At 47.9% G+C, this 24,965-nt stretch overlaps 1 protein-coding gene across 2 annotated transcripts; it reads right to left on the bottom strand.

Annotated features, from left to right (window-relative positions):
• Positions 1 to 1,697: 1,697 nt before the first annotated feature.
• On the bottom strand, positions 1,698 to 24,829 carry Syt11 (synaptotagmin 11). 2 transcript variants are annotated; one of them, XM_045138881.1, is made up of 4 exons: positions 24,514 to 24,829; positions 14,379 to 15,205; positions 5,493 to 5,613; positions 1,698 to 4,864 (listed from the first exon to the last, which is right to left on the bottom strand). In XM_045138881.1, the coding sequence occupies exons 1-4, from the start codon at positions 24,545 to 24,547 to the stop codon at positions 4,554 to 4,556; spliced, it is 1,293 nt and encodes a 430-aa protein (XP_044994816.1). In that variant the 5' UTR covers positions 24,548 to 24,829; the 3' UTR covers positions 1,698 to 4,553. The 2 variants fall into 2 exon arrangements, with proteins under 2 accessions (XP_044994816.1, XP_004667317.2); XM_004667260.2 differs by having other exon boundaries at positions 5,490 to 5,613; positions 24,514 to 24,822.
• Positions 24,830 to 24,965: the final 136 nt, after the last annotated feature.

Genomic DNA, 24,965 nt, shown 5'->3' with positions numbered 1-24,965 from the left:
TTTTTTTTTGCTTATGTTTTAATTTACTTATTTGAGGATGACAGAGAGAGAGAGAGAAGCAGATAGAGAATGGGTCTGCCAGGGCCTTCAGCAGCTGCAAACGAACTCCAGATGTGTGCGCTCCCTTGTGCATCTGGCTAATGTGGGTCCTGGGGAATCGAGCCTCAAACTGGGGTCCTTAGGCTTCACAGGCAAGCACTTAACCACTGAGTCATCTCTCCAGCCCAGGAGACAACTTTTAAGTTTCATTTGTTTTCTCTATGAGAGAGAATGAACACTGTAGGGCCTCCAGCCACTACAAACAAACTCCAGGCACATGAGCCACCTTGTGCATCTAGCATCCTGTGAATACTAGAGAATCAAACCTAGGTCCTTAGGCTTTGCAGACAAGCACCTTAACAGCTTTTTATTTATTTGCTAGCAGAGTTTGAGAGATTTTTTGTTGTTGTTGTTTGTTTGTTTATTTGTTTGTCTTTTAAGATAAGAGTTTCTAGCCTGAATTCACTCTGTAGTCTCAGGGTGGCGTTGAACTCATAGTGATCCTCCTACCTCAGCCTTCCACGTACTGGGATTATAGGTGTGTGCCACCATGCCTGCTCTAAATATTTTTAAATTTTTATTTGTTTATTTGAGAGAAAGGCAGACATAGAGAAAGAATGGGTATACCAGGGCCTCTAGCCACTGGAAACAAACTCCAAACGCATATGCCTCCTTGTGCATCTGACTTACGTTGGTCCTGGGAAATAGAACCTGGGTCCTTTAGCTTTGCAGGCCTTACCACTATGTAATCTCTCCAGCCCAGAATTTTTTTTGACTTGATACTTATTTAATGCTAGAAACAACTGGTGGATCCTAAGCAACAAAGAGAGTGGAGTTCTGGATCCCTGGGTTAAAGCAAAAGAGGGATTTTAAGGAGTATGTAAAGGGGAAGAAAGCCAGGTGTGGTGATGCATGCCTTTAATCCCAGCACGCAGGAAGCAGAGGTAGGAGGATATTGACGTGAGTTCGAAACCACCCTGAGACTACATGGTGGATTGCAGGTCAGCCTGGGTTAGAGCAAAACCCTACCTTGAAAAAGAAGAAGAAAAGAAAAAGAAAGGGGGAGAGGAAGAACAGAGACAACTTCATAGGAAAGGAGATGTGGGAGAAGCCTGGGGGGGGATGGGGCAATGTGACCACGCGGAGGCTTAAATGTAAAATGTCCCCATGAACTCTCGGGCTTGAATAGTGTGACCCTAGTTGGTGCTGCTGGGAAGGTTGTGGAAACTTCAGGAGGTAGAGCCTAGCTGGAGGGAGTGTGTCACTAGGGGCAGGGGTTGAGGTGGCACAGCAGAGCCCCACTGGCTCTCGACTCCCTGCTGAAGAAAAGGTTTGATGCTGGTTGGCTGCTATTGCCAAGGTAAACTTCCTGTCCAAACTGTGAAAGTTGCCAGGCTTGGTGGCACACGCCTTTAATCCCAGCACTCAGGAGGCAGAGATTGGACGATCGCCGAGAGTTTGAGGCCACCCTGAGACTACATAGTGAATTCCAGGTCAGCCTGGGCCAGAGTGAGACCCTACCTCGAAAAACTAAAAATAAATAAATAAATAAATAAATAAATAAAATGATGTGCTCTGGCCCTTTGAGTATCTCAGCACTTTGAATTCATGTTCATCCCGCCTCCAATAGAAGAACCAGACCACCGTGACTGCGCCTATTTAATGTGAATCAGTCTTTATTTTGCACTTGTGTGGTGCGTTAACAAATTCAACATACAAGATAGCATTACATATTGTAGTTAGTGTTACAGCGTTATGCAACTTCACACAACTCATGTTAGCTTTTTCAGTTTTTTCATTTTTTAAAATTTGAAACATTTATTTTTGAGTTTCATTTTTACAAGAGAAGACACAAGGTAAAGACAACCACTTCTGAGAGGGGTCATGGTGTCACTGACGTGGCCATGTTAAAAGCCTTCCAATTTCCCTCTCCTGTCCCACAAACCAGTTGTCTGCTTCTCGGCTGAGAGCACTAATCCATAAGCATGTCCGTCTTGGCAGTGCTCCACTAAGAACTGAAAGAGGTAATAGCTCATGAAGGGACTTTTGTGACTGTGAAAAGCTCTTGTGGTTGCAGAGGAATGGAGAAGTCCACATGGGACGGGCTCTGAGGCGATCAGGAGTGAGCCTTGCAGACCTAGCCCTAACCTTGAGTGCCTTGTGCAGAAGCTAGGATGGGACTCTCGTCTTCCTAGGGACTCTCGCAGAGGCAGAGGTCGGAGTGGGCCTCCACCTCTGTCTGTCAGATCTGGAAGGAACACGTGTGAAAGCCAGAGTCAGCTAAGAAGCTTTGGGACACCAAAGTCCAGGGCACGATGGGTCAGGCCTGAGGTAGGAGGGAGGAATCCTGTACTGTCCATTTCTCTGCCTTTTTTTTTTTTTTCTGGCAAAAGATACAGAAGCAGCTCCTGGTTCACGGGTCTATGGGTTCCTCCACGATCACCTCACCATCTAGTGCTCCATAGACCAAAGGATGCAAGAAATAGAGCTGCGGGGCGGGGGTGGGGTGGGGGCGGGGAAAGGGGAGTGGGCGAGGCTGTTTTCCCAGACTTCCACCAGGAGGAGCTACAGAGGCACACACAGCAGGGCAAAGACCGGACTCCACCCGTGGCTTAGCAGTGTTTCTGGGAGGCGAAGGAAGCAGGCTGCTTAGCGGCTGCTGCTGAGTTTTTAGACATTAAGGCGATGAAGAGGGATCCTTTCCATTGTTTTTCCTAACGGGGCTTCAGAATGCTCCTGCCAGGCTTCCGTTATAAACTATCTCAAAATGCATTTTTAGAAGACAAAGTATTTTTCTTCTACGTATGATACAATATTTACATCCCATGGGTTACAGGACAGGGACTAGTGATGTGACCCCAACTGATGATGAGACAGGAAGTCAGGTTATGGAGGGGGTGTTTGATAAGGCTGACCCGGCCAAGAGTAGAGAGCTACTCTGTGCTGTCAGGAATCCAGGCTGAAACTAAAAACAAAAAGACGGGTGGAGGGGGGCAGACTGGATTTGAATCCACAAGAGCTAAGGGGACCAGAGGCAATGAATGACACCAGCCTGTCCACGGAGAGCCAGCTTTTCCACTCCCCACGCAGAAGTAGCTGGAGAGCAACAGCCTTGGTGGCAGAGGACACTCCATTCTCAGCTAACCCTTCAAACCCTGGATCAAGCTGTTTCCTACTGCACTGAATTCCTCTTCAGGCTGTCAAAACTACGCACTGCCCATCCCAGCTCACGTACTGTTCCTGAAGTTTCAGATCTACCCGGTGAAAAGTCTCCACCCTGGAGCCAGGAGACCTGGATTCGAATTCCAGCCTCACGTAAGGCAGAAGCCGGATGGGACTCTGGCTCCCCAACCCCTTTGCCAGGTCACGAGGTTCTCAAGTGCCCAGAACTGCAGTCTTGCTTTTGAGGGAAGATCAATCAGTTGTTACCATTTTAAAGAGCCATTGTTGAAAAATTCAATGAGAAAAAAATCCTTTCTGAGGGCCCGTTTCCTTGTGAAACAAAAACGAACTTCATTACATCTACGTAAACTGAGGAGACTCAATGTGTCTCCATGGTCAGCAAAGGCCAAAGAGTCTTTCAAATCTCAGAGGATTGTCCACCTATCGTCTCAGGAATGGCTGTCGCTACTGGAGAGAGCTGCACAGACCTCTAGATGACAGTCATGTTACGTACGTCTTTTCTTGTCCCCCTATCTGCAAATAGCATTTGGGATCATCAGGATGTGTTCGCTGGCACTATCCTATAGCTGAATGGGAGGTCTCCAAAGTCCCTTCTAGAGTGGTAATCTCTTTCTATACACCCGGGTTCCACCTGGCAAGTTGGCCATGTTTACTGGGGCTGTGAGTCTTAGGCTGCCTGTCGCCCCTTCATAGCAAAGACACCCCACCCTCAGCCGCTTTTTCTCCTGCATGCCCTGCCATCCCTCCTTTTTGTGTTGGCTTACTACCAACCTCTGGCCTTTGAACTCAGCCAGAGAGCAGAGATGTAAAAGGTGACAGGGACGCAAGATGGGGACAGGGGGAACATCAGGTCACTAACAGCAGAAGTTTCTTCCGCAAAGATGGGGCAGGGGAATAATTCTCCAGAGAAGCCCAGTAAAAAGGGGCCGTTTCAGGTAATCAGCAAATACAGTTCGGCACAAAACACAATTTTCATGGATTAAAATCTGCAACTTGATATCAGCAGTTAGGCGATTTCTTCAGTTTGTATTAGACATGCAAGTATAAGGATACACTGTTATATATAGACTTGTAGGGGTCTTTCCCTCTCTTTCCCCCCCCTCATTTTAAAAAACCAAAGAATTTCTAGTGCCTTGCAAAGGAGAAAAAAATCACCGCTAAGAACTGATTTGTGGCTGTGGTCACGTGGGATGTTCTCTGAGTGGTTTGTTCTGTAAGAATTTTTTTTCCCTATAACTAAAATGAGGTTTCGACTCTGCTTCTCTGTCCTTTTCTCTCCCTGCCGGGTCCCTACCTAGCCCAGCCCAGGGTTAGAGGCGAGGAGAACAGGATCAGTACTCGCTCAGACTGTGCCACTTGGTTACGGGCTTACGGGGACTCTCGCAGACCTCTCTCCAGTGCTCAGCGCCACTGGCAGTGACACTGTGAGCCCCCAGGATGAGCCTGCCCACCACTTCGTTCTTGGTCGTGCGGTCGAAGTCGATGACCAGGAACTCGATGCTGATGTCAGGCAGGAGGTCGGTGGGGATGTCGTAGATGAAGGACTCGTTGAAGACCGGATTCAAAGTGCATTTCTTTACGTGGGTTTTCTTCTTGGCAATGCGCTTTCTGCCATAGTAGACGGTCACCTTGACATAAGGATCTGGGGCCACCAGAGGAAAGAAAGAGAGAGACAGGCCTATGACACAGTCCCCTGTGCTTTCATATTGGGATGGGGTGGGGGTGGGGGGACACAACTCTGTCGTTCATATGTTTGGTGACCATGTGGGCTTCAATGGTCACACAGTACATGTACACAGGACATTGTGAGCCTGGCTGCCTAGACAAGGTGCCAAGGACCTCGAGCAGGGATAGGGCAGAGTAGCGCCCTGCCTGAGGATAAACCCAGAGCGAGTGCTCAGCACCTGGCATGTGTACCTCATTTCGGACATTTGCTTACCCTGAACACCTCCCCACCAACAGACATCGACTGAACTTACACATCAGGGAAAAGGTTAGCCAGAAAGAGGAACCGATGAGAAGTGAAAGAGGGAAGGGGTCCTGAAATGTGAGGGTGCATTAGCACTATAGTCAGAAGTAGGGAGTGTTTCAGACAATCAGAAACAGATTGGAGTAAAGCCGGGTGTGGTGGTACACTCCTTTAATCCCAGCACTCCAGAGGCAGAGGCAGGAGGATCCCTGTGAGTTCAAGACCAGTCTGGGACTACATAGTGAATTCCAGGTCAGCCTGGGCTAGAAAAAAGAAATAGGTTGAAGTAAATAGCTGCTACCTGAGAGACCGGTGATGTCCATCTTCGGCAAGTGTCTGGCTTTGAGTACCACCACTGTCATTCTCTGTGCCACAGGCTGGTATGACAGAGACACCTGGAGCTCCCCTCTGCTAATGCACTTCTGTAAGGAAGGAACAGCTGGTGAGAATCCTGCAGAGCATCAAGGAACACCGGAGATGTGTGCAAGGAAGACAGCCCGCAGGTGGGCATGTGTGGGAGGTGGGAGGACAGAGAATCCCACTCCTGGTGTTCCAGAAAAGCTGTGAAGATCAGCCTAATGGTTCAGAGACGTGAGCTCTAAAGACATCCTAGGTGGGCTCCAAATCCCCACTGTGATCACTCTGGCTTTTTCACTCTCTTTCTCTCTGGCTTTTAAAATTTATTATTATTATTATTATTATTATTATTATTATTGTTATTATTAGGTAGGGTCTCATTCTAGCCCAAGCTGATCTGGAATTCACTATGTATTCTCAAACTAGCCTGGGCCTTGAACTCATAGTGATCCTCTTACTTCCATCTCTAGAATGATGGGATTAAAGATGTACCACCATGGTCCCAAAACAGTAAAACTCAATTTGATGCCTTTGTTTGAAGTACCCCCCCTGCACTCCCTCCCCCGAGGTAGGGTCTTGCTCTAGCCCAGGCTGACCTGGAATTCGCTATGTAGTCTTAGGGTGGCCTTGAACTCACAGCAATCCTCCTACCTCTGCCTCCCAAGTGCTGGTATTAAAGGTTCGTACCACTATGCCCGCTTCTTTTTCTCTCCTTTATTAAAAGATTTATTTATTTATTAGAGACAGAGGGGGAGAGAGAGAGTGAGAATGGGATGCCAGGGCCTATAGCCACTACAAACAACCTCCAGATGAATGCACCACCATGTGCATCTGGCTTACGTGGGACTTGGAGAATTGAACCTGGTCCTCAGGCTTCACAGGCAAGCACCTTAACTACCAAGCCATCTCTTCAGACCACTGTTTAAGAAAATATTCTATGTATTTATTTGCAAGCAGAGAGAGAGAATATGGACATGTCAGGACCTCCAGCCACTGCAAATGAACTCTGGATGCATGTGCCACTTTGTACATCTGGCTTTACGTGGGCATTGGGAATTGAACCTGGGTTGTTAGGCTTTGCAGATAAGTGCCTTCACAGCTGAGCCGTCTCTCTAGCCTTTTGTTGTTGTTGTTGTTGTTTGTTTTTATTGAGGTAGGGTCTCATTCTGGGTCAGGCTGACCTGGAATTCACTGTGTAGTCTCAGGGTGGCCTGGAACTCAACTCAGTAATCCTTCTACCTCTGCCTCATGAGTGCTGGGATTAAAGGTATGCACCACCATGCCTAGCTAATATTTTTCCTTGAATTAATAAACAGATATATATTACCTTCAGAACTGGCGGGATATTTCAGTGGTTAAAGATACCCATATACCTAGTACCCACATAAAGGCAGATACACAAGATGGTGGTATGGATCTGGTGTTTGCTTGCTGTCTTAATCTCTTTCTCTTTGCTTGCAAATAAATCAATTAAGATATATATATATATATATATATATATATATATATTTCTTTTTGGCTTTTCGAGGTAGGGTTTCACTCTAGTCCAGGCTGACCTGGAATTCACTATGTAGTCTCAGGGTGGCCTCGAACTCATGGTGATCCTCCTACCTCTGACTCCCGAGTGCTGGGATTAAAGGCATTTGCCGCCATGCCCAGCTCTCAATTAAACATTTAGAGGGAGGGTTTCAAGATAGGGCCTCACTTTAGCCCAGGCTGACCTGCAACTCCCTTTGTAGTTCTAAATTGGCCTCCATCTCATAGAGATCCTCCTACCTCTGCCTCCAGAGTGCTGGGATTAAGGTCATGTGCAACCACACCAGACTGTTCTGTTTTGTTTCCGTGGGACAGAGCCTCTCACTATATCTGGAGTTCACTCTTTTCATTAGACCGGCTGACCGGGGAACCCAGTGGTCCTCTTGTCTCTGCCCACCCCAGCTCTGGATTTACAGGTATGCAAGGCCCTTGCCAGCTCTTCATGTGGCAGTGCGAGTGGAACCCAGGTCCTCATACTTGCACAATAAGCACTCTTACCTGCTATGCCATCTCCCCGATAGAAAATCAAGTCAAAAACAGATGGAAGCTGGGCGTGGTGGAGCACACCTTTAATCCCAGCACTCGGAAGGCAGAGGTAGGAGGATCACCCTGAGAGTATAGTGTGACCCTACCTTGAAAAAAAGGAAGGGCTGGAGAGATGGCTTAGCGGTTAAGCACTTGCCTGCGAAGCCTAAGGACCCCGGTTGCAGGGTCGATTCCCCAGGACCCACGTTAGCCAGATGCACAAGGGGGCGCACGCATCTGGAGTTCATTTGCAGTGGCTGGAGGCCCTGGCATGCCCATTCTCTCTCTGCCTCTTTCTCTCTCTGTCTATTGCTCTCAAATAAATAAATAAAAAGAAACAAAAGCATTAAAAAATTAAAAAAATAAAAAGGAAAAAGGAAAAAAAACCCTCCCATTCCTACGACCAACATGCAGTGAAGACGTCTATGGCCATTTAACAGCGTGGCATTATCTACTCTACCCACATGTCCTTCCTTCCCACTGCTCCTGTGGGCCCACAGCTCTCTCTGCATGACCTCCTTTACACTTCTGTGGGAGGCTCAGTGGTTAAGGCACTTGCCCATAAAGCCTAACCACCTGAGTTGACCTCCCCAGTCCACACATGAAGCTACAAGCACAAAGTGACGCAGGCACCAACATGCTGGGTTCACCTTTTTTTTGTTTGTTTGTTTGTTTTGAGGTAGAGTGCACTCTAGTCCAGGCTGACCTGGAATTCACTATGTAGTCTCAGGTTGGTCTTGAACTCGTAGAAATCCTCCTACCTTTGCCTCTCAAGTACTAGGATTAACGATGTGCGCCACCATGCCTGGCTACCTTAACTTTTTTTTTTTTTTTTGGTTTGGTTTTTGGAGGTAGGGTCTCACTCTAGTCCAGGCTGACCTGGAATTCACTATGTAGCCTCAGGGTGGTCTTGAACTCATGGCGATCCTCCTACCTCAACCTCTTGAGTGCTGGGATTAAAGGTGTGCGCCACCATACCTGGCCTCAGCTTAATTTTTTAATAAATATATTATTTATTTTCAAGCATAGAAAGAGAGAGAAGGTAAGTGTACCAGGGCCTCCAGCCACTGTGCATCTGGCTTACATGGGTACCAGGGAATCAAACCTGGGTCCTTTGGTTTTGCAAGCAAGTATCTTAAGCTAAGTACTTAAGTACTTAAGCTTAAGGGCTAAGCCATCTCTCCAGTCCTGTCAGCTTAATTTTTTGTTTGTTTGAGGTAAGGTCACGCTGCAGCCCAGGCTGACCTGGATTCACTATGTACTCTTAGGGTGGTCTCAAACTTAGTGATCCTTCTACCACTGAGTGCCAGAATTAAAGGCATGCACAACAATGCCCAGCTTTTAATTTTTGTATTTTTGTTTGTTTTTTTTTTGATTTTTCGAGGTAGGGTCTCACTCTGGCTCAGCTGATCTGGAATTCACTATGTAATCTCAGGGTGGCCTTGAACTCTCGGCAATCCTACTACCTCTGCCTCCCGAGTGCTGGGATTAAAGGCGTGCGCCACCACGCCCAGCCAGCTTTTAATTTTTTTTTTAATTTTTTTTGTTCATTTTTATTTATTTATTTGAAAGTGACAGAGAGAGAAGGAGAGAAAGAGACAGATAGAGAGGGAATGGGCGCGCCAGGGCCTCCAGCCACTGCAAACGAACTCCAGACGGGTGCGCCCCCTTGTGCATCTGGCTATTGTGGGTCCTGGGGAAACAAGCCTCGAACCGGGGTCCTTAGGCTACACAGGCAAGCGCTTAACCGCTAAGCCATCTCTCCAGCCCCAGCTTTTAATTTTTGATGTTTCTCATCTATGTCTTTTTTTAACCTGTGCTCCAAAAAAGTGGTGTCACTGGTGCACTGACAAATTCAGGAAATAATGACTGGTCCTGGGCTTCTGCAAGTGTGCCACACAATAATAATGGGGAGAACCAGTGAGTTTTCTGATAAAGGCCAGAAAATATAGTTTGGAGGCTGAGTGTGGTGGTGCACACCTTTAATCCCAGCACTCAAGAGGCAGAGGTAGGAGGATCACCGTGAGGTTGAGGCCACCCTGAGACTACATAGTAATTCCAGGTCAGCCTGGGACAGAGTGAGACCCTACCTCAGAAAAAAAAAAGAGAGAGAGAGAGAGAGAGCGCTGCATTTCATCTGTGCCATGCCTGGAATTCCCTCATCAGTCATTTCCAAGACCCACTGCCATGCAGCTTCCTGCATGTCTACTGCAAACCCTCCTTGCTATAACCAAACTCCCGCCCTTTCTGGGTTTGCCCTCAGTGGGCACCAGGTAGAGGTGCTTTGCACGTACCACACAGCCTCTACAGAGCCTTCTCCCAATCGCTCTGTCTCTGTGTGCGTGCATGTATGTGTGGGTGTGTGTGAGTGTGCAGGCATGTGTGTGTGTGCTGCTGAGAATTTAACCCAAGGTCTTACACAAACTAGGCAAATGTTCTACCAGTGAACTACATTCCCACCCCCAGGCGTCCTTTATAACTTGGGTATCTTCTTTCAATGATATCTGGGTAGAGGCTGGTCAGAATCACATGCTTATAGACCATCCTTTACCCCCAACATTTTCTTTATTTCTTTCTTTTTCTTTTTAAGATTTTATTTATTTATTTATTTGAGAGCAACAGACAGACAGAGAGAGAAAGAGGCAGATAGATAGAGAATGAGTGTGCCAGGGCATCCAGCCACTGCAAACAAACTCCAGACGCATGTGCTCCCTTGGGCATTTGGCTTACGTGGGTCCTGGGGAGTCTAGCCCTGAACCGGCATGCTTAGACTTCATAGACAAGCACTTTACTGGTAAGCCATCTCCCTAGCCCTCCTTTCCTTTTTTGAGGTAGGGTCTTGCGCTAGCCCAGGCTGACCTGAAATTTAGTATGTAGTCTCATCTGCACTTGCTTGAAGTGCAAATCTTCCCATAGGTTCTTTTTTTTAAATTTTTATTTATTTATTTAAGAGACAGAGAGAGGCCAGGCCTGGTGGCGCACACCTTTAATCCTAGCACTTGGGAGGCAGAGGTAGGAGGATCACCATGAGTTTGAGGCTACCCTGAGACTACACAGTGAATTCCAGGTCAGCCTGGGCTAGAGTGAGACCCTACCAAAAAAACAAAACAAAACAAAAAAAAAAAAAAACCGAGAGAGAGAGAGAGAGAGAGAGAGAGACAGACAGACAGACAGACAATATGGGCATGCCAGGGCCTTTAATCAGTGCAAATGAACTCCAGACACATGTGCCACCTTATGCATCTGGCTTATGTGGGCAGTAGGGAATCAAACCTGGCTTTGCAAATGCCTTAACTGCTAAGCCATCTCTCCAGCCCAGGTTCTTCTTAAGGCAATGGGTTCAGGGAGCCTGGGAGACCAGCAGCCTGTGTGGGGCTGCAGAAGATCTGTCTGTGATCTCTCTTGTTGGGTACTTTACTCAAGACCCCAACACTGGCCTATTTCTCATGAAAAGAGTTGATAAAGTGGAAAGAAACTTGGCTCTCCTCAAGAGCCCCTGGCGGTTTGGCAAATGCTATTGTCTGTGTTCTGTGCCCAGTGCCCTAGATCTGAAGCTGCTTTGTTCCCAGCCCTAATCGGTTCCTTTCCTTACCAGTCTCTTCCCAGCTGCAGCTGGGCACAGGCCCGTCTCCCTCCCACAGTAGTGCTGTGGAGCGCTCTCGGGAGGAGTCTGGCTGGTGAGTGACCTTGCCAGATTGTAGCTGTAGCAAAGGGTGTGTCAGAAAAGGTCCTCCTGTCAGCACAGACAGAGCAGGGATGGAGCTACTGTAAAGGGGAGCCAGGCAATGGGGAGGTGGGGAGCACAGACCTGCGCAAAAGCAAGTAGTGGAGGGGAGAAGACAGAAAAGGGACCAAGAACAGTCTTGGTTCTCCTCTACTTAAAGCTGGCCTCAGATTCACTACCTAGCCAAAGATGACCTTGAACTTCTGATCCTCCTACCTCTACCTCTAAAGTGCTGGGATTATAGCCTGTGCCATGATGCTCAGCTTTAAAGGTCAAAACTGGCCAGATTTGGTGGCATGAGCCTGTAAATCCAGTTTTCAGATAGCAGGGCAAGACTGCTGCGTGTTTGAGGCCAGCCTAGTCTATATAGCAAGTTCTTAGGCAAGCAGGGCCACACAGCAAAACCTTGTCTCATAAAACAACAATAGATAAATGAGGAAGGAAGGAAGGAAGGAAGAGGCCAGGCATGGTGGTGCATGCCTTTAATCCCAGTACTCAGGAGGCAGAGGTAGGAAACTCACCTTGAGTTGGAGGCCACCCTGAGAATACAGAGTGAATCCCAGGTCAGCCTGGGCTACAAGACCCTTCCTCAAACAAACAAACAAATGAAGGAAGGAAGAAAGAAAGAAGGAAAAAAAGAAAGAAGGAAGGAAAGAAAGGCAGGCGGACTGGGGATATAGTTTGATTGCCAGTGTTTGCCTAGTATGCAGGAAGCTCTGGGTTTGATCCCCAGTGTTTTATAGACAGTATGGTGGCACATACCTATAATCTTAGAATTTGGGGAGTAGAGGCAGGAGGATCAGGAGTTCAAGGTCATCCTCAGCTATACACTAAGTTCAAGGACCACCTGGGTTATGCAATATCCTGTCTCAAAGTAGATTTAAAAACAAAACAGTTAATCTCTGCTTCCCCTCCCCAGTGACGGGGACGGAACCCAGGGCCTCTTACATGCTAGGCTGAGCCACCTCCTCAGCTCTCTTTTGTTTGTTTGTTTTTCGAGGTAGGGTCTCACTCTAGCCCAGGCTGACCTAGAACTCACTATGGAGTCTCAGGGTGGCCTTGTACTCTCGGCAACCCTCCTACCTCTGCCTCCGGAGTGCTGCGATTAAAGGCGTGTGCCACCATACTGGGCTGCTTGCTTCATTTTTGCCCACAATGATTCTCTCCTTGGAGGATGTGAGAACGTCAAAGTGTTGGACTCTAGATGTCTTCCTGGATCTTGGGATGGAATAGTGTGTTCATGTTCTGACCAAATGTTTCTTCTCATGCCTGTAATATTCTCCAAAAGTTTTGAACTTTCCCAACCCCTGTGAGGTGGTGCTAGGTGGAATAGCGGCTGCTTGGGCAGCAGTGAGAAGGCGCCTACTACAGACTATGCCCCTGTGCCCACTCTTCCTGCTGGTACTGTGCTCTCCCGACACCCACTGCACATCTCAGTCCTACTGATTCTGAGCCCCTGGCTCTGCTGAAGTCTGAATGAGCCTGCAGGGGGTCCGGGCAACAACAAGGAGTCATGGCAACTGTAGGCAGCGCTTTCTAGGAGACAGGCACTTTTATTTTATATATATAAATATATTTTTTACATGTGTGTGTGTGACAGAGAGAGAGAGGAGAGGGAGAATTGATGCATCAGGACTTCCAGCCACTGCCATTGAACTCCAGACACATATGCCATCTTATGTGCATGTGAGACCTTGTGCTCTTGCATCACCTTGTGCACTGGCTTAAATGGAATCTGGAGAGTTGAACATGGGTCCTTAGGCTTCGCAGGCAAGTGCCTTAACCGCTAAGCCATCTCTCCAGCCTGACAGGCACTTTTATAAGTGGTCTTTATAGCCTTTTTTTTTGAAATTTTTACTTATTTATTTATTGGAGACAGAGAGAGAGAGAGAGAGAGAGAGAGAGAGAGAGAGAGAGAGAGAGAAAGGGCATGCCAGGGCCTCTATCCACTGCAAGAAAAACTCCAGACACATGTACCACCATGTGCATCTGGCTTATGTGGGTTCTGGGGAATCGAACCTGGGTCTTTAGGCTTCACAGCAAGTGCCTTAACAACTAAGCCATCGCTTCAATCCTGATACTTGTTCTTTTTCTCCAAGAATGTGAAAAAACTCCATAAGGGTAACAACATGCTAGGCTTATTTCCTGGTTTCATCTTCATAAACTCTTCAGGCAGGCAGCGTGAGAGGAACTAGAGTCCTAGAAGGGTTAGGAAGCGCAGGCACTGTCATAGCGGAAAGAGATAAGCTAGCATGTGGAGTCAAGCAGCCCAGCTCCACAGCCCAGTGCTTAACTGTAGTCCTAGTCTGCCTCCCCACTTGTGGAAGAAATGAATGAACTGCGGGCATTGGGCGGAGGTGTAATTTTGGCATTACTGAAATTAATTCAAGAGCCAATTAACATTAACACAGTGAAGAGAGAGGGAGAAAAGGCAGGGTGAAGGGCTCTCATCTGTTTTCTTTTATGAGAGAGAGAGAGAACTGGCACACCAGGGTCTCCAGATACTACAAATGAACTTCAGACACATACGCCACCTTTATGTGGGTACTGTGGAATGGAACCTGGGCTGTTAGGCTTTTCAGGCAAGTGCCTTAAATCTTTCCAGACATTTTTTTTGGGGGGGGGTATTTTTGAGCAATGTCTTTAGCCCAGACTGGCCTTGAACTCATGACGATTCTCCTATCTCTGCCTCCCAAGTACTGGGATTAAAGGCATGTGCCACCATGCCCAGCCTATTGCTTATCTTTTAAATTTTTAAATTTCATTTATTTGAAAGAGAGAGAGAAAGGGTATGCCGGGGCCTCTAGCCATTGCAAACTCCAGATACATATGCCACCTAGCTTTATGTGGGTACTGGGGAATTGAACCTGGGTCCTTTGGTTATGCTAAGCCATCTCTCCAGCCCCCATTGCTTATCTTTAATAGCCAGGAATGTGGTTAACTGCTCTACTGTCACACTGTGCCACCCTTATCTTCCCCTTCCATTTATCCACTGAGACATGGTATCCCTACCCTATCATCCCTCCTCAACACACTCTTCCTCACCTGGATATTCCTTTTGATGATGTCCCTGGTCAGCTGAACCTTGCCTGTGCTAGGGTCCACTCCAGCCAATGGCACCATGACCTCCCCAATGACGTCGTCCCGCGAGAAGCGATCAAAGCTGAGGACCAGGAAGTGTAGTACCAGGTCCTGCAGCTGGCTGTACGGGATGCCATAGAAGGTGAAGGTCTCGTCGAAGACGGGGTCCAGCGTCTTCCGCAGCACTCGGGTCTTCACGCGATGCCGCTTGTCAGGAAGGATGGTCATTTTGATGTAGGGGTCAGAGCCCTGTGTCTGGTCATCCATCACTGGCAGCCCATGGGCCTCCTGGATGGTCACCACCAGAGCTTTTTTGGGAAAGTTATAGTCCACTGAGAAGGTGAGGGACCCCAGCATCACCTCCTCCTCCGGTGATGATGGGGAAGTGGCTTTGCTCTCCCCAGGGGTCACGCTGGTCACAGGACTCCTCAGTTCTTCCCCGTAGTCCCTTTTGATGGGCAACTGGTCTATACAAGACCTGGAGCTAGACCCCCTGGGAGCCTTGTCTTGGGTCAGCAGGCCAGCCTCCGCGGCATCCACCAGCAGGTTCCCGTGGCCTCCTTCCCTCCCGGGGCCATCTCTGTCTCTCCGTGCTTTGGTGATTTTCTTCTTGTTGCTGAGGGTCTCTGGGTATATGCTGATGCCTTTCAGCATGTGGATAAACTTGTACGGCGGGGGCTTGTGTTTCTTCTCAGCCTGCTGGTGGCAGCACGTCCACACAAAAATAGTCACCGAGATGCACACCACCAGCACAGAGGCCCCGATGAGGCCAGCCACCACTGGGGACACGTCTGAAGGGAGAGACCGGAGATGGGTCAAAGCAGCACTCCAACCCCTGTCCAGGGCACCCCACTCAGCACCCCTTGGGGAGCCAAGCTGATCCTCGATCTGGCTTCCACGACAGAACATGACTATCAGGACTCACATTTCCCTTTCTCACTGCCTTGGAGCAAGCCCTGTCCTTCCCTCTCTGGAGCTCTGTGCCTGCTCTGTTCTCTCCACCTCCCCGCACTTACACGCGTGTTCGCAAGTGCGGACCGATGTTACATGCCCATACACTGCTCCCTAAGTGTTCTTCTTTCTTTTCTTTTTTTTTGGTTTTTCAAGGTACGGTTTCACTCTAGTCCAGGCTGACCTGTAATTCACTGTGCAGTCTCAGGGCGGCCTCCAACTCATGGCGATCCTCCTACCTCTACCACTTGAGTGCTGTTATTAAAGGTGTGTGCCACCAAGTGTTCTAAGGTCTCCCCCGTGTCAGAAATCCGTTCATTCAGCACGAGCCGAGCTCTGGGCTTCAGGAGAACATTCCACAGCACTCAGGACAGACTTTGAGAGCAGTGGATCTGTGCTGATGACTGTGGGGTTGAGTGTAGATGGTCTTGGTAGGAGACCAAGTGTGTAAAAGTGAATGAGTAGTAATAAGATGAGAGCTAGGGGCTGGGAGAGATGGCTTAGCAGTTAAGGTGCTTGCCTGTGAAGCCTAAGGACCCAGGTTCAACTCCCCAGTACCTACGTAAACCAGATGCACAAGGTGGCACATGTGACTGGAATTCATTTGCAGTGGCTGGAGGCCCTGGCACACCCATTCTCTTATTCTCTATCTGCCTCTTTCTCTCTCTCAAATAAATAAATAACTATTAAAAAAAAAAAAAAGGAAGAGAGCCAGGTGGGTTGGTGCATGCCTCTAATCACAGCACTCGGGAGGCTGAGGTAGGAAGACAACAGTGAATTTGATGCTATCCTGAGACTACATAGTGAATTTCAGGTTAGCCTGGGCTAGAGTGAGAACCTGCTTCTCTCTCTCTCTCTCTCTCTCTCTCTCTCTCTCACACACACACACACACACACACACACACACACACACACACACACAGGTTTCAGCCAGGCCTGCTGATCCATACTGTCATTGAGCCAAGGGTATTACTGAAAACCTGAGGCCAACCTGGGTTACAAATCAAGTCAGGCCAGAGATTGCTCAGTGGTTAAAGGTGCTTGTTTTAAAGCTAAAGCCGGGGCTGGAGAGATGGCTTAGCAGTTAAGCGCTTGCCTATGAAGCCTCAGGACCCCAGTGTGAGGCTCAATTCCCCAGGACCCCAGTGTGAAGCTCAACTCCCCAGGACCCACATTAGATGCACAAGGCAGCACATGCGTCTGGAGTTCGTCTGCAGTGGCTGGAGGCCCTGGCGCGCCCATTCTCTCTCTCTAATTGCCTCTTTCTCTCTGTCTGTCGCTCTCAAATAAATAAACAAAAAAAAAATTTTTAAAGCTAAAGCTGGTCACAAGTTTGCGTCCCCAGTACCCATGTAAAGCCAGATGTACATAGTGCTTCTGATGTGCCCATCCTTCCTCTCTCTCTCTCTCTGTTGTTCTTAAATAAATAAATAAGAAAGAAAGAAAAAAGGGGAGCCAGGCATGGTAGCACACACCTTTAATCCCAGCACTTGGGAAGCAGAGGTAGGATGATCACTGTGAGTTCAAGTCCAGCCTGTACTACAGAGTGACTTCCAGGTCAGCCTGGGCTTGAGCGAGATCCTACTTCCAAAAAACAAAACAAAACAAACAAACAAACAAAACAAAGAATAAAAAGGGGCTAGAGATGTACCTTAGTTGGTAGAGTGCTTTCCTAGCATGCATGAAGCCCTAAGTCCCATTCCTAGCCCTACATAAACTTGGTATGGCCAGGCATGGTGGCACATGCCTTTAATCCCAGCCCTCAGGAGACAGAGGTAGGTGGATCACCATAAGTTCGAGACCACCTTGCAACTACAATAGTGAATTCCAGGTCAGCCTGAGCTACAATGAAACCCTACCTCAAAAAAAAAAAAAAAAGGTGTGGTGGAACATGACTGTAATCCTAGCATTCAGATGGTGAAGACAAGGAACCAGAAGTTTAGGGTCAGCCTTGGCTACCTAGTCAGTTTGAGACCAGCATGGGCTACATAAGACTGTCAAAAAGGAAAGAATTGGTGGGGGAGAGTTCTGGAAAGATGGTTTATCAGTTAAGGCATCTGACTGCAAAGCCAAAGGATCACAATTCCACTCTCCAGGACCCAAGTGAGCCAGATGCACAAGAGGGCGTATGCATCTGGAGTTCGTTTGCAGTGGCTGGAGGCCCTGGCATACCCATTCTTTCTCTCTTTCTCTTTGCCTCTTTCTCTCTCTCAAATAAATAAATAAGAAATATTTTTTTAAAAATTATTTATTTATTTGAGAGCGACAGACAAAGAGAGAAAGACAGATAGAGGGAGAGAGAGAGAATGGGCGCCAGGGCTTCCAGCCACTGCAAACGAACTCCAGATGCGTGCACCCCCTTGTGCATCTGGCTAACGTAGGACCTGGGGAACCGAGCCTCGAACCAGGGTCCTTAGGCTTCACAGGCAAGCGCTTAACCGCTAAGCCATCTCTCCAGCCCAAGATATATATTTAAAAACGGAAAGAAGGAAGGGAAAGAGAGAGGAAAGGGGGATGGGAAGAAAGGAAGGGAGGAAGGGAAACAGGGATTATGCCAGCTATAATTTTACCTTATTTTGCTTGCTTATTTTTGTTTTTGAGGTGGGTTTCACTGTAGCCCAGACTGACCTGGAATTCCCTATGTAGTTTCAGGGTGGTCTCCAACTCATGGTGATGCTTCTGCCTCTCCCTCCAAGTGCTGGGTTTTAAGGCTTGTGCCACCGAGCCCAGCAAATTACATATATATATATATATATATATATATATATATATATATATATACACACAAAAGAAAACAAAACAAAACATATATATATATATATATATACACACATACACATACACACACACACATACATACATACATACACACACAATCATATACATATATTTTTTTTTTCAAGGTAGGGTTTCAGTCTAGTCCAGGCTGACCTGGAATTCACTATGTAGTCTCAGGTGGCCTCGAACTCAGTGATCCTCCTATGGCTGCCTCCTGAGTGCTGGGATTAAAGGCATGCACCACTATACCTGGCCCCAATCTATATTTGTTTACCTTACCTCATATTAATTTAATAAAAGCAGATATTTTCCTTTCTTTATCTCTCAGCTTCCCTACTATCTCACAGTGAATATAGCTTTGGTCCACCACACACATTCTCTGTTATAATGGTAAAGTAGCTCAGCTGGCCTTGAAGTTACATAGTTGAGAATGACTTTGATGTTCTGATTCTTCTGCCTTCACCTCCTAAGTGATCTTATTCAGGTATGTGCCATAATGCCTGGTCTCTGCTAGGGTGTCTGTCTCAACACAGCAATAATGTCACGTGACCATTAATTGAATTGTCTGAAACATGAACCAAAATGGACCTTTCTGTTTTTGTTTTTGTTTTTGTTTTTGTTCATTTGTATTTATTTGAGAGTGACAGAGACAGAGAAAGAGAGAGAGAGAGAAAGACAGAGAATGGGCGCGCCAGGGCTTCCAGCCACTGCAAATGAACTCCAGACGCCTGCGCCCCCTTGTGCATCTGGCTAATGTGGGACCTGGGGAACCGAGCCTTGAACCGGGGTCCTTAGGCTTCACAGGCAAGCGCTTAACTGCTAAGCCATCTCTCCAGCCCTGTTTTTTTTTTTTTTTTTGAGGTAGGGTCACACTCTGGCCCAGGCTGACCTGGAGTTTACTATGGAGTCTCAGGCTGGCCTAGAACTCATGGCAATCCTCCTACCTCTGCCTCCCAAGTGCTGGGATAAAGGCATGTGCCATCTTGCTGGGCTCCTTTCTTTTTCTTTTTAAATTATTATTTATTTATTTGAGTGAGAAAGAGGCAGAGAAAGGTGGAGAGAGAAAGAATGGGCATACCAGGGCATCCAGCTACTGTAAACAGATGCTAGATGTATGTGCCACCTTGTGCATTTGGCTTATGTGGGTCCTGGGGAATCGAACCTGGGTCCTTTGGCTTTGTAGGCAAGTGCCTTAACTACTAAGTCATCTCTTCAGTCATGGACTTTCTTTTTAAAATTTATTTGTTTTTAGCCGGGCATGGTGGTGCACGCCTTTAATCCCAGCACTCGGGAGGCAGAGGTAGGAGGATTGCCTTGAGTTCAAGGCTACCCTGAGACTCCATAGTGAATTCCAGGTCAGCCTGGGCTAGAGTGAGACCCTACCTTGAAAAACCAAAAATAAATAAATAAATAATAAAATTTATTTTTTTTGCTGGTCGTGGTTCTGCACATCTTTAATCCCAACACTTGGGAGGCAGAGGTAGAATGATCACTGTGAGTTTGAGGTCACCCTGAGACTACACAGTGAATTCCAGGTCAGCCTGGGCTAGAGCTAGACCCTACCTTGAGAAACAAAACAAATATTTATTTGCAAGCAAGAGTGAAGAGATAGACAGAGAGAATGGGTGTACCAGGTCCTCTTGCTGCTAAATGAACTCCAGATGCATGTGCCACTTTATGCATTTGGCTTTATGTGAGTACTGGGGAATTGAACCTAGGTCCTTTGGCTTTGCAGGCAAGTGCCTTAAGTAATAAGTCATCTCCCAGCCTCTAATAATATTTTTTATAAAAACTAAAAAGCTAGAACAATTGCTCAGTGGTTAAGGCGCTTGCTTAGAAAGCCTAAAGACCCAGTTAATATTTCCTGGTCCCCACATAAAGCAAGATGCATGGAGTAACACATGCATTTGGAGTTCATTTGCAGCAGCTGGAGACCCTGGCACACCCCTTCTCCTCTCTGCTTGCAAAAAAAAAAAAAATCAATAAAAATATTAACTGGCCATAGTGGCACACACCTTTAATCTCAGCATTTTTTTGGTTATTTTTATTTATTTAATTGAGAGTGACAGACATAGAGAAAAAGAGGCAGAGATAGCGAATGGGCATGCCAGGGCCTCCAGCCACTGCAAACAAATTCTAGACATGTGCTCCTCCTTGTCCATCTGGCTAATGTGGGTCCTGGGGAATCGAGCCTTGAACTGGGGTCCTTAGGCTTCACAGGCACGCGCTTAACTGTTAAGCCATCTCTCTAGTCCTCCCCTTTTTTTTGAGGTAGGGTCTCACTCTAGGCTAGGCTGACCTCTAATTCACTATGTAGTCTCAGACTGTCTTGGAACTAGATCCTCCTACCCCTGCTTCCCAAGTGCTAGGATTGAAGGAGTGTGTCACCAAGCCCGGTTTCCTTTTTTTTAAAGGAAGGGTCTCACTCTAGTCCTGGTTGACCTGGAACTCACCTTGTTTTTTTTTTTTTTTTTCTTTTTCAAGGTAGGGTCTCACTCTAGCCCAGGCTGACCTGGAATTCACTATGGAGTCTCAGGGTGGCCTCGAACTCAAGGTGATCCTCCTACCTCTGCCTCCTGAGTGCTGGGATTAAAGGCGTGCGCCACCACGCCCGGCTTTGGAACTCACTTTGTAGTCCGGGCTGGCCCCAAACTCACAGCAATTGTCCTACTTCATCTTCCCCAGTGCTGGAATTACAGGCACCAGCCAACATGTCAGGCATTTAAATAAAATTGTTAATTTTTTTGCAAGCAGAGAAAGAGAGAGAGAATGAGAATGCCAGGTCTTGTAGCCACTGCAAACAAACTCCAGGTGCATGTACCACTTTGTGTGTCTGGCTCTATGTGGGTACTGGGGAATCAAACTTATATCAGTAGGCTTCACAGGCAAGTGCCTTTATGCTGAGCCATCTCTCTGACCCCCATATCAGGCATTTTACAGGGTACATGTGTATGGGAGATCAAATTTAAGTCCTTATGCTTCTGAGGCAACAGCTTTACCTAGTGAGCTGTCTTCCAAACCAACCCCCAGCTTTTTCTTTTTTCCAGGTAGGGTCTCGTTCTAGCCCAGGCTGATCTGGAACTCACTCTGTAGTCCCAGGCTGGTCTCAAACTCCCAGCGATCCTCCTACCTCTGCCTCCCGAGTGCTGGGATTAAAGGCATGTGACACCATGCCTGACTTCCAGCCTTTTTTAGAATTTTTTTTATTATTATTTGCAAGCCGACGGGGGGGGGGGGGGGGAGAGGGGGAGAGAGAAAGACTTGGTGCACCAGGGCCTCTTGCTGCTGCAAATGAACTCAAGATGCACGTGCTACTTTGTGTATTTGGCCTTACATGGGTACTGAGAAATCAAACCTGGGCCATCAGATTTTGCAGGCAAGCACCTTTAACTGATGATCCATTCCCAGGCCCAAACCCCAACTTTTTTTAAAAAATTATTTATTTGAGAGAAAGAAAGAGGGAGTGGAGAAAGAGAGAGAGAGAGAGAGACAGAGACAGAGAGAGAGAGAGAGAGAGAGAGACAGAGAGAGACAGAGAGAGAGACAGAGACAGAGGGAGTGCCCGCGGCGTGAGTGAGTGAGCACCAGGGCCTCCAGCCAGTGCCAGTGAACTCCAGAGCATGTGCCCTCTTGTGCATCTGGTTTATGTGGGTCCTACAGAATTGAACTGGGATCCTTTGGCTTTGCAGGTAAATGTCTTAACTGCTAAGTCATCTCTCCAGCTCCCCTCTTTTTTTAGAGACCATGTTTCACTATAGTCCAGACTGACCTGGAATTCACTATGTAGTCTCAGGCTAGCCTTGAATTCACAGAAACTCTCCTACCTCTGCCTCCCAACTCCCAAGTGCCAGGATTAAAGGCATGTTCCACCATGCCTGGCCAAACCCCTGCTTTTTTTTTTTTTTTTAAATAATGACAAGTTTCATTATAGTTGCTCAGGCTGGTCTCAAACTCATGCAGTTGGCCTTTACCTCACGGTGATCCTATTGCTTTAGTGCTGGGCATGGCCGGTCTGGAGAGCAAACCCATGGCCTTGGACATGCCAAGTAAACATTCTACCTCTGAGGTATACTCCAGCCCCAGACCTGATTATTGACATTTGTTCCCAGTAGTGCAGTGGGATTAGAATGAATTTTGGCAATAGCTGGACATTGTTTTAAATTCTAGGGTTACCATAGCTAGTTTGTTTTTACTTTCTTTTACTTCCCTAAACCTTAATTTCCTCATCTGGTGATTATATGTAATAACGTCTACACCAGAAGGTATCAGGATTAAATAAATGACATATATACCCTGGGCATGGAGGATCATCTTGAGTTCGAAGCCAGCCTGAGACCACATAGGGAATTTCAGTTCAGTCTGGGCTAGAGAGAGATGGTACCTTGAAAAAAAAAAAACAACATTGTATATAAAAAGTGGACATATATATTAAATATTTAATTTATTTATTTGAGGGTGAGGGAAAGAGGCAGACAGAAAGAAATAATGGGCACTCTAGGGCCTGTAGCCACTGCAAATGAACTCCAGATGCATGAGCCACCTTGTGCATCTGGCCTGGCTTAGGTCGGTCCTGGGGTCCTTTGGCTTTGCAGGCAAGTGCCATCTCTCCAGTCCCCCCAAAAGTGGATATATTTTTAAAGAATTTAATTTATTTATTTGCAAGGAGAGGAGAGAGAGGGAGAGATCACACCAGGGCCTTCAGCTGCTGCAAGTAAACTCCAAATGCAGTACCACTTTGTGCCTCTCACTTTACATGGGTACTGGGGAATTGAACTGGGGTCATTAGGCTTTGCAAATAAGCGTCTTAATGGCTAAGCCATCTCTCCAGCCCAACACATATATAGTTCCCCATTTCCACTGGTATTCCTTCCAGAGGAAATCATTCTACTATGTTCTGTATAATGTATGTTTAATCGGGGGAAGAAGTAATCAAGGGGTGTGAAGATCCCTTGCCTGGATCTTATTATCATTTTTATTATGTTTAGGAAACAGAGCACATTGGTTTCTGCTCATTTCCATATAATTTACTTGAGAGAGAGAAAAGCCATTTTCTAGCTGGCTTGTGTCCCCACCCCCATGCTCACACCGTTTCGACTGTCTGGAGGACAAAATCTCTTAAGAGCTACGCAGGTTCTTAGTCCCAATGGATTTCCCAAATGAAACTGTAGCGGCCTGGAGGAAGAAACTGGGCAACTGTAATTTATTTACTGGACCAGGAAGCACAGCCTAAGAACTTTGCTCTTAGGAATTCCCAAAGGGGGTGGGGGGGACAGAAACCCCCCCCAAAAAACTTGTTCCTTAAGTTTCTCTTTCCTACCTCCCCATTTATTTATCACTTCACTTTCTGCCCCTGGGATTGTAAAAGTGATTGCCGGGAGCCCCCAGGGCAGGGTGGGGAAGCAGCCGCTCCGCGATGACGTAATGCTTTCTCCGGTACACAAAGCATCCTCCCCGGGGCTGGGCCTCGCTCGCCCCTCCCCCCGCCGCGCTCGCGCCCCCGCCCCCGCCGCCACCAGCGCGGGTGAGTGAGTGCCCCTCTTTTTTCTTTCTTTCTTTCTTTTTTTTGAAAAGCCAGACCAAGGGAACAAAGCCCCCGCCCCCCGGAAGGAGAGCCTAGGCCCCAGAAATAGACATCACGTCATCCCCCAGCCGAGCAGCGCCAAGCGCCATTTGGTAGCATCCTAAAGAGGACCCCGCACCATTACCGTGCAGAAAGGGGCTCGCGAGTCCTCCCGGCCCAGCATCCAACCCGCGGGCTTAAGGAATGGCTTCGTGTTTTTTTGTTTTTGTGTTTTGTTTCCCCACCCCTGCACCCTTCATTCCCCGGGGTGGCTGACGCCTCCCCCCCCCCCCCCCCCCCCCCGGCTGCCACCCTGGCTGCCAGCCCACAAGGCCCGGAGTCTCCAAGCTGCCATCTTGGCGACGCCCATCCCCCACTCGCCACTCTCCCTCCCCCGCAGCCCTGGCATAGGCGGGTGGGGGGGGGGCGGGGAGGCAGGGGCACCGCCCTGCGTGCCCCTAGGGGGAGGGCTTGGCCTACCCCACCTCTCCTCCCTCTGGAAGGAGGGGTTCACAGCTCACCTCCGGCAGTGCTGAGTGGGCACACGCACAAGGTTTTTATTTTTATCTATTTTTTTATTTTATTTTTTGCGTCCTGGACTTATCCACCCGCGGTGTGTTGCTCTGGCCTTGCAAGTCCCTGCAGCCCACAGCTCAAGTTTCAGGGGCTGTTCCACTGCCTGCTAACTCACCCCCCCAGACCCCATGACAGGATCCGATGTGAGCTTCCCTTGACTGCCCCATACCATGGCCCTCTTGGCTTTGCAGCATTTCTGATCACTTCCAAATTAGTTTGCCCGATTCTACTCACCGAAGCTAGGGTGGATATTGGTGATTTCAGCCATGTCGCAATCAGAAGCAGTTGAGATGAATGCTTCTGCAATGGTCAGGCAACTCGAGGCATCCCCCGGTCAGTTCCGAGCCCGCTGCTGTTCGGTCAGGAGAAAAGGACGGTGTCTAGCGGACTTCCCCTGCGACGATTCGGATTCCTGGTTGCCAACTGCGCTATCTCTTGGATGCTCCAGGGATGCTCTGAGCTAAGGATGCAGGTGCAGTCAGACTGGTCCTGATGCGAGATAGGCTCCGCCTCTTTCCGAAGGGCCCTCGGTCCAAAACTCCGCCTCTGCCCGAAAGGTTCCGGATGATCTTCCAGACGGGAGACTCCTCCTACTGCCGAGTTTTCACGAGGATGGAGGCTCCGCCTACTGATGTGCCGAGTAAAAAGTATAGTTAGGCCTGCAGAGCGTCGTGCCCACGCTTGGA

This window comes from Jaculus jaculus, chromosome 19 (assembly GCF_020740685.1).
Source record: "Jaculus jaculus isolate mJacJac1 chromosome 19, mJacJac1.mat.Y.cur, whole genome shotgun sequence".
NCBI classification, from domain to species: domain Eukaryota; kingdom Metazoa; phylum Chordata; class Mammalia; order Rodentia; family Dipodidae; genus Jaculus; species Jaculus jaculus.
Note: the sequence above shows the minus strand (reverse complement) of the source record. Positions and strands in the feature narration are given on the sequence as shown.

What these genes read in the sequence shown, in the direction of transcription:
- Syt11 (XM_004667260.2), bottom strand. Translation starts at nt 24,547, where the DNA reads ATGGCTGAAATCACCAATATCCACCCTAGCTTCG. An exon ending in CAATATCCACCCTAGCTTCG is followed by an intron (nt 15,206 to 24,513) that starts GTGAGTAGAATC and finishes CTCTCCCTTCAG; the next exon opens with ACGTGTCCCCAGTGGTGGCT. An exon ending in CATCACCGGTCTCTCAGGTA is followed by an intron (nt 4,865 to 5,489) that starts GCAGCTATTTAC and finishes TGGTGGCCCCAG; the next exon opens with ATCCTTATGTCAAGGTGACC.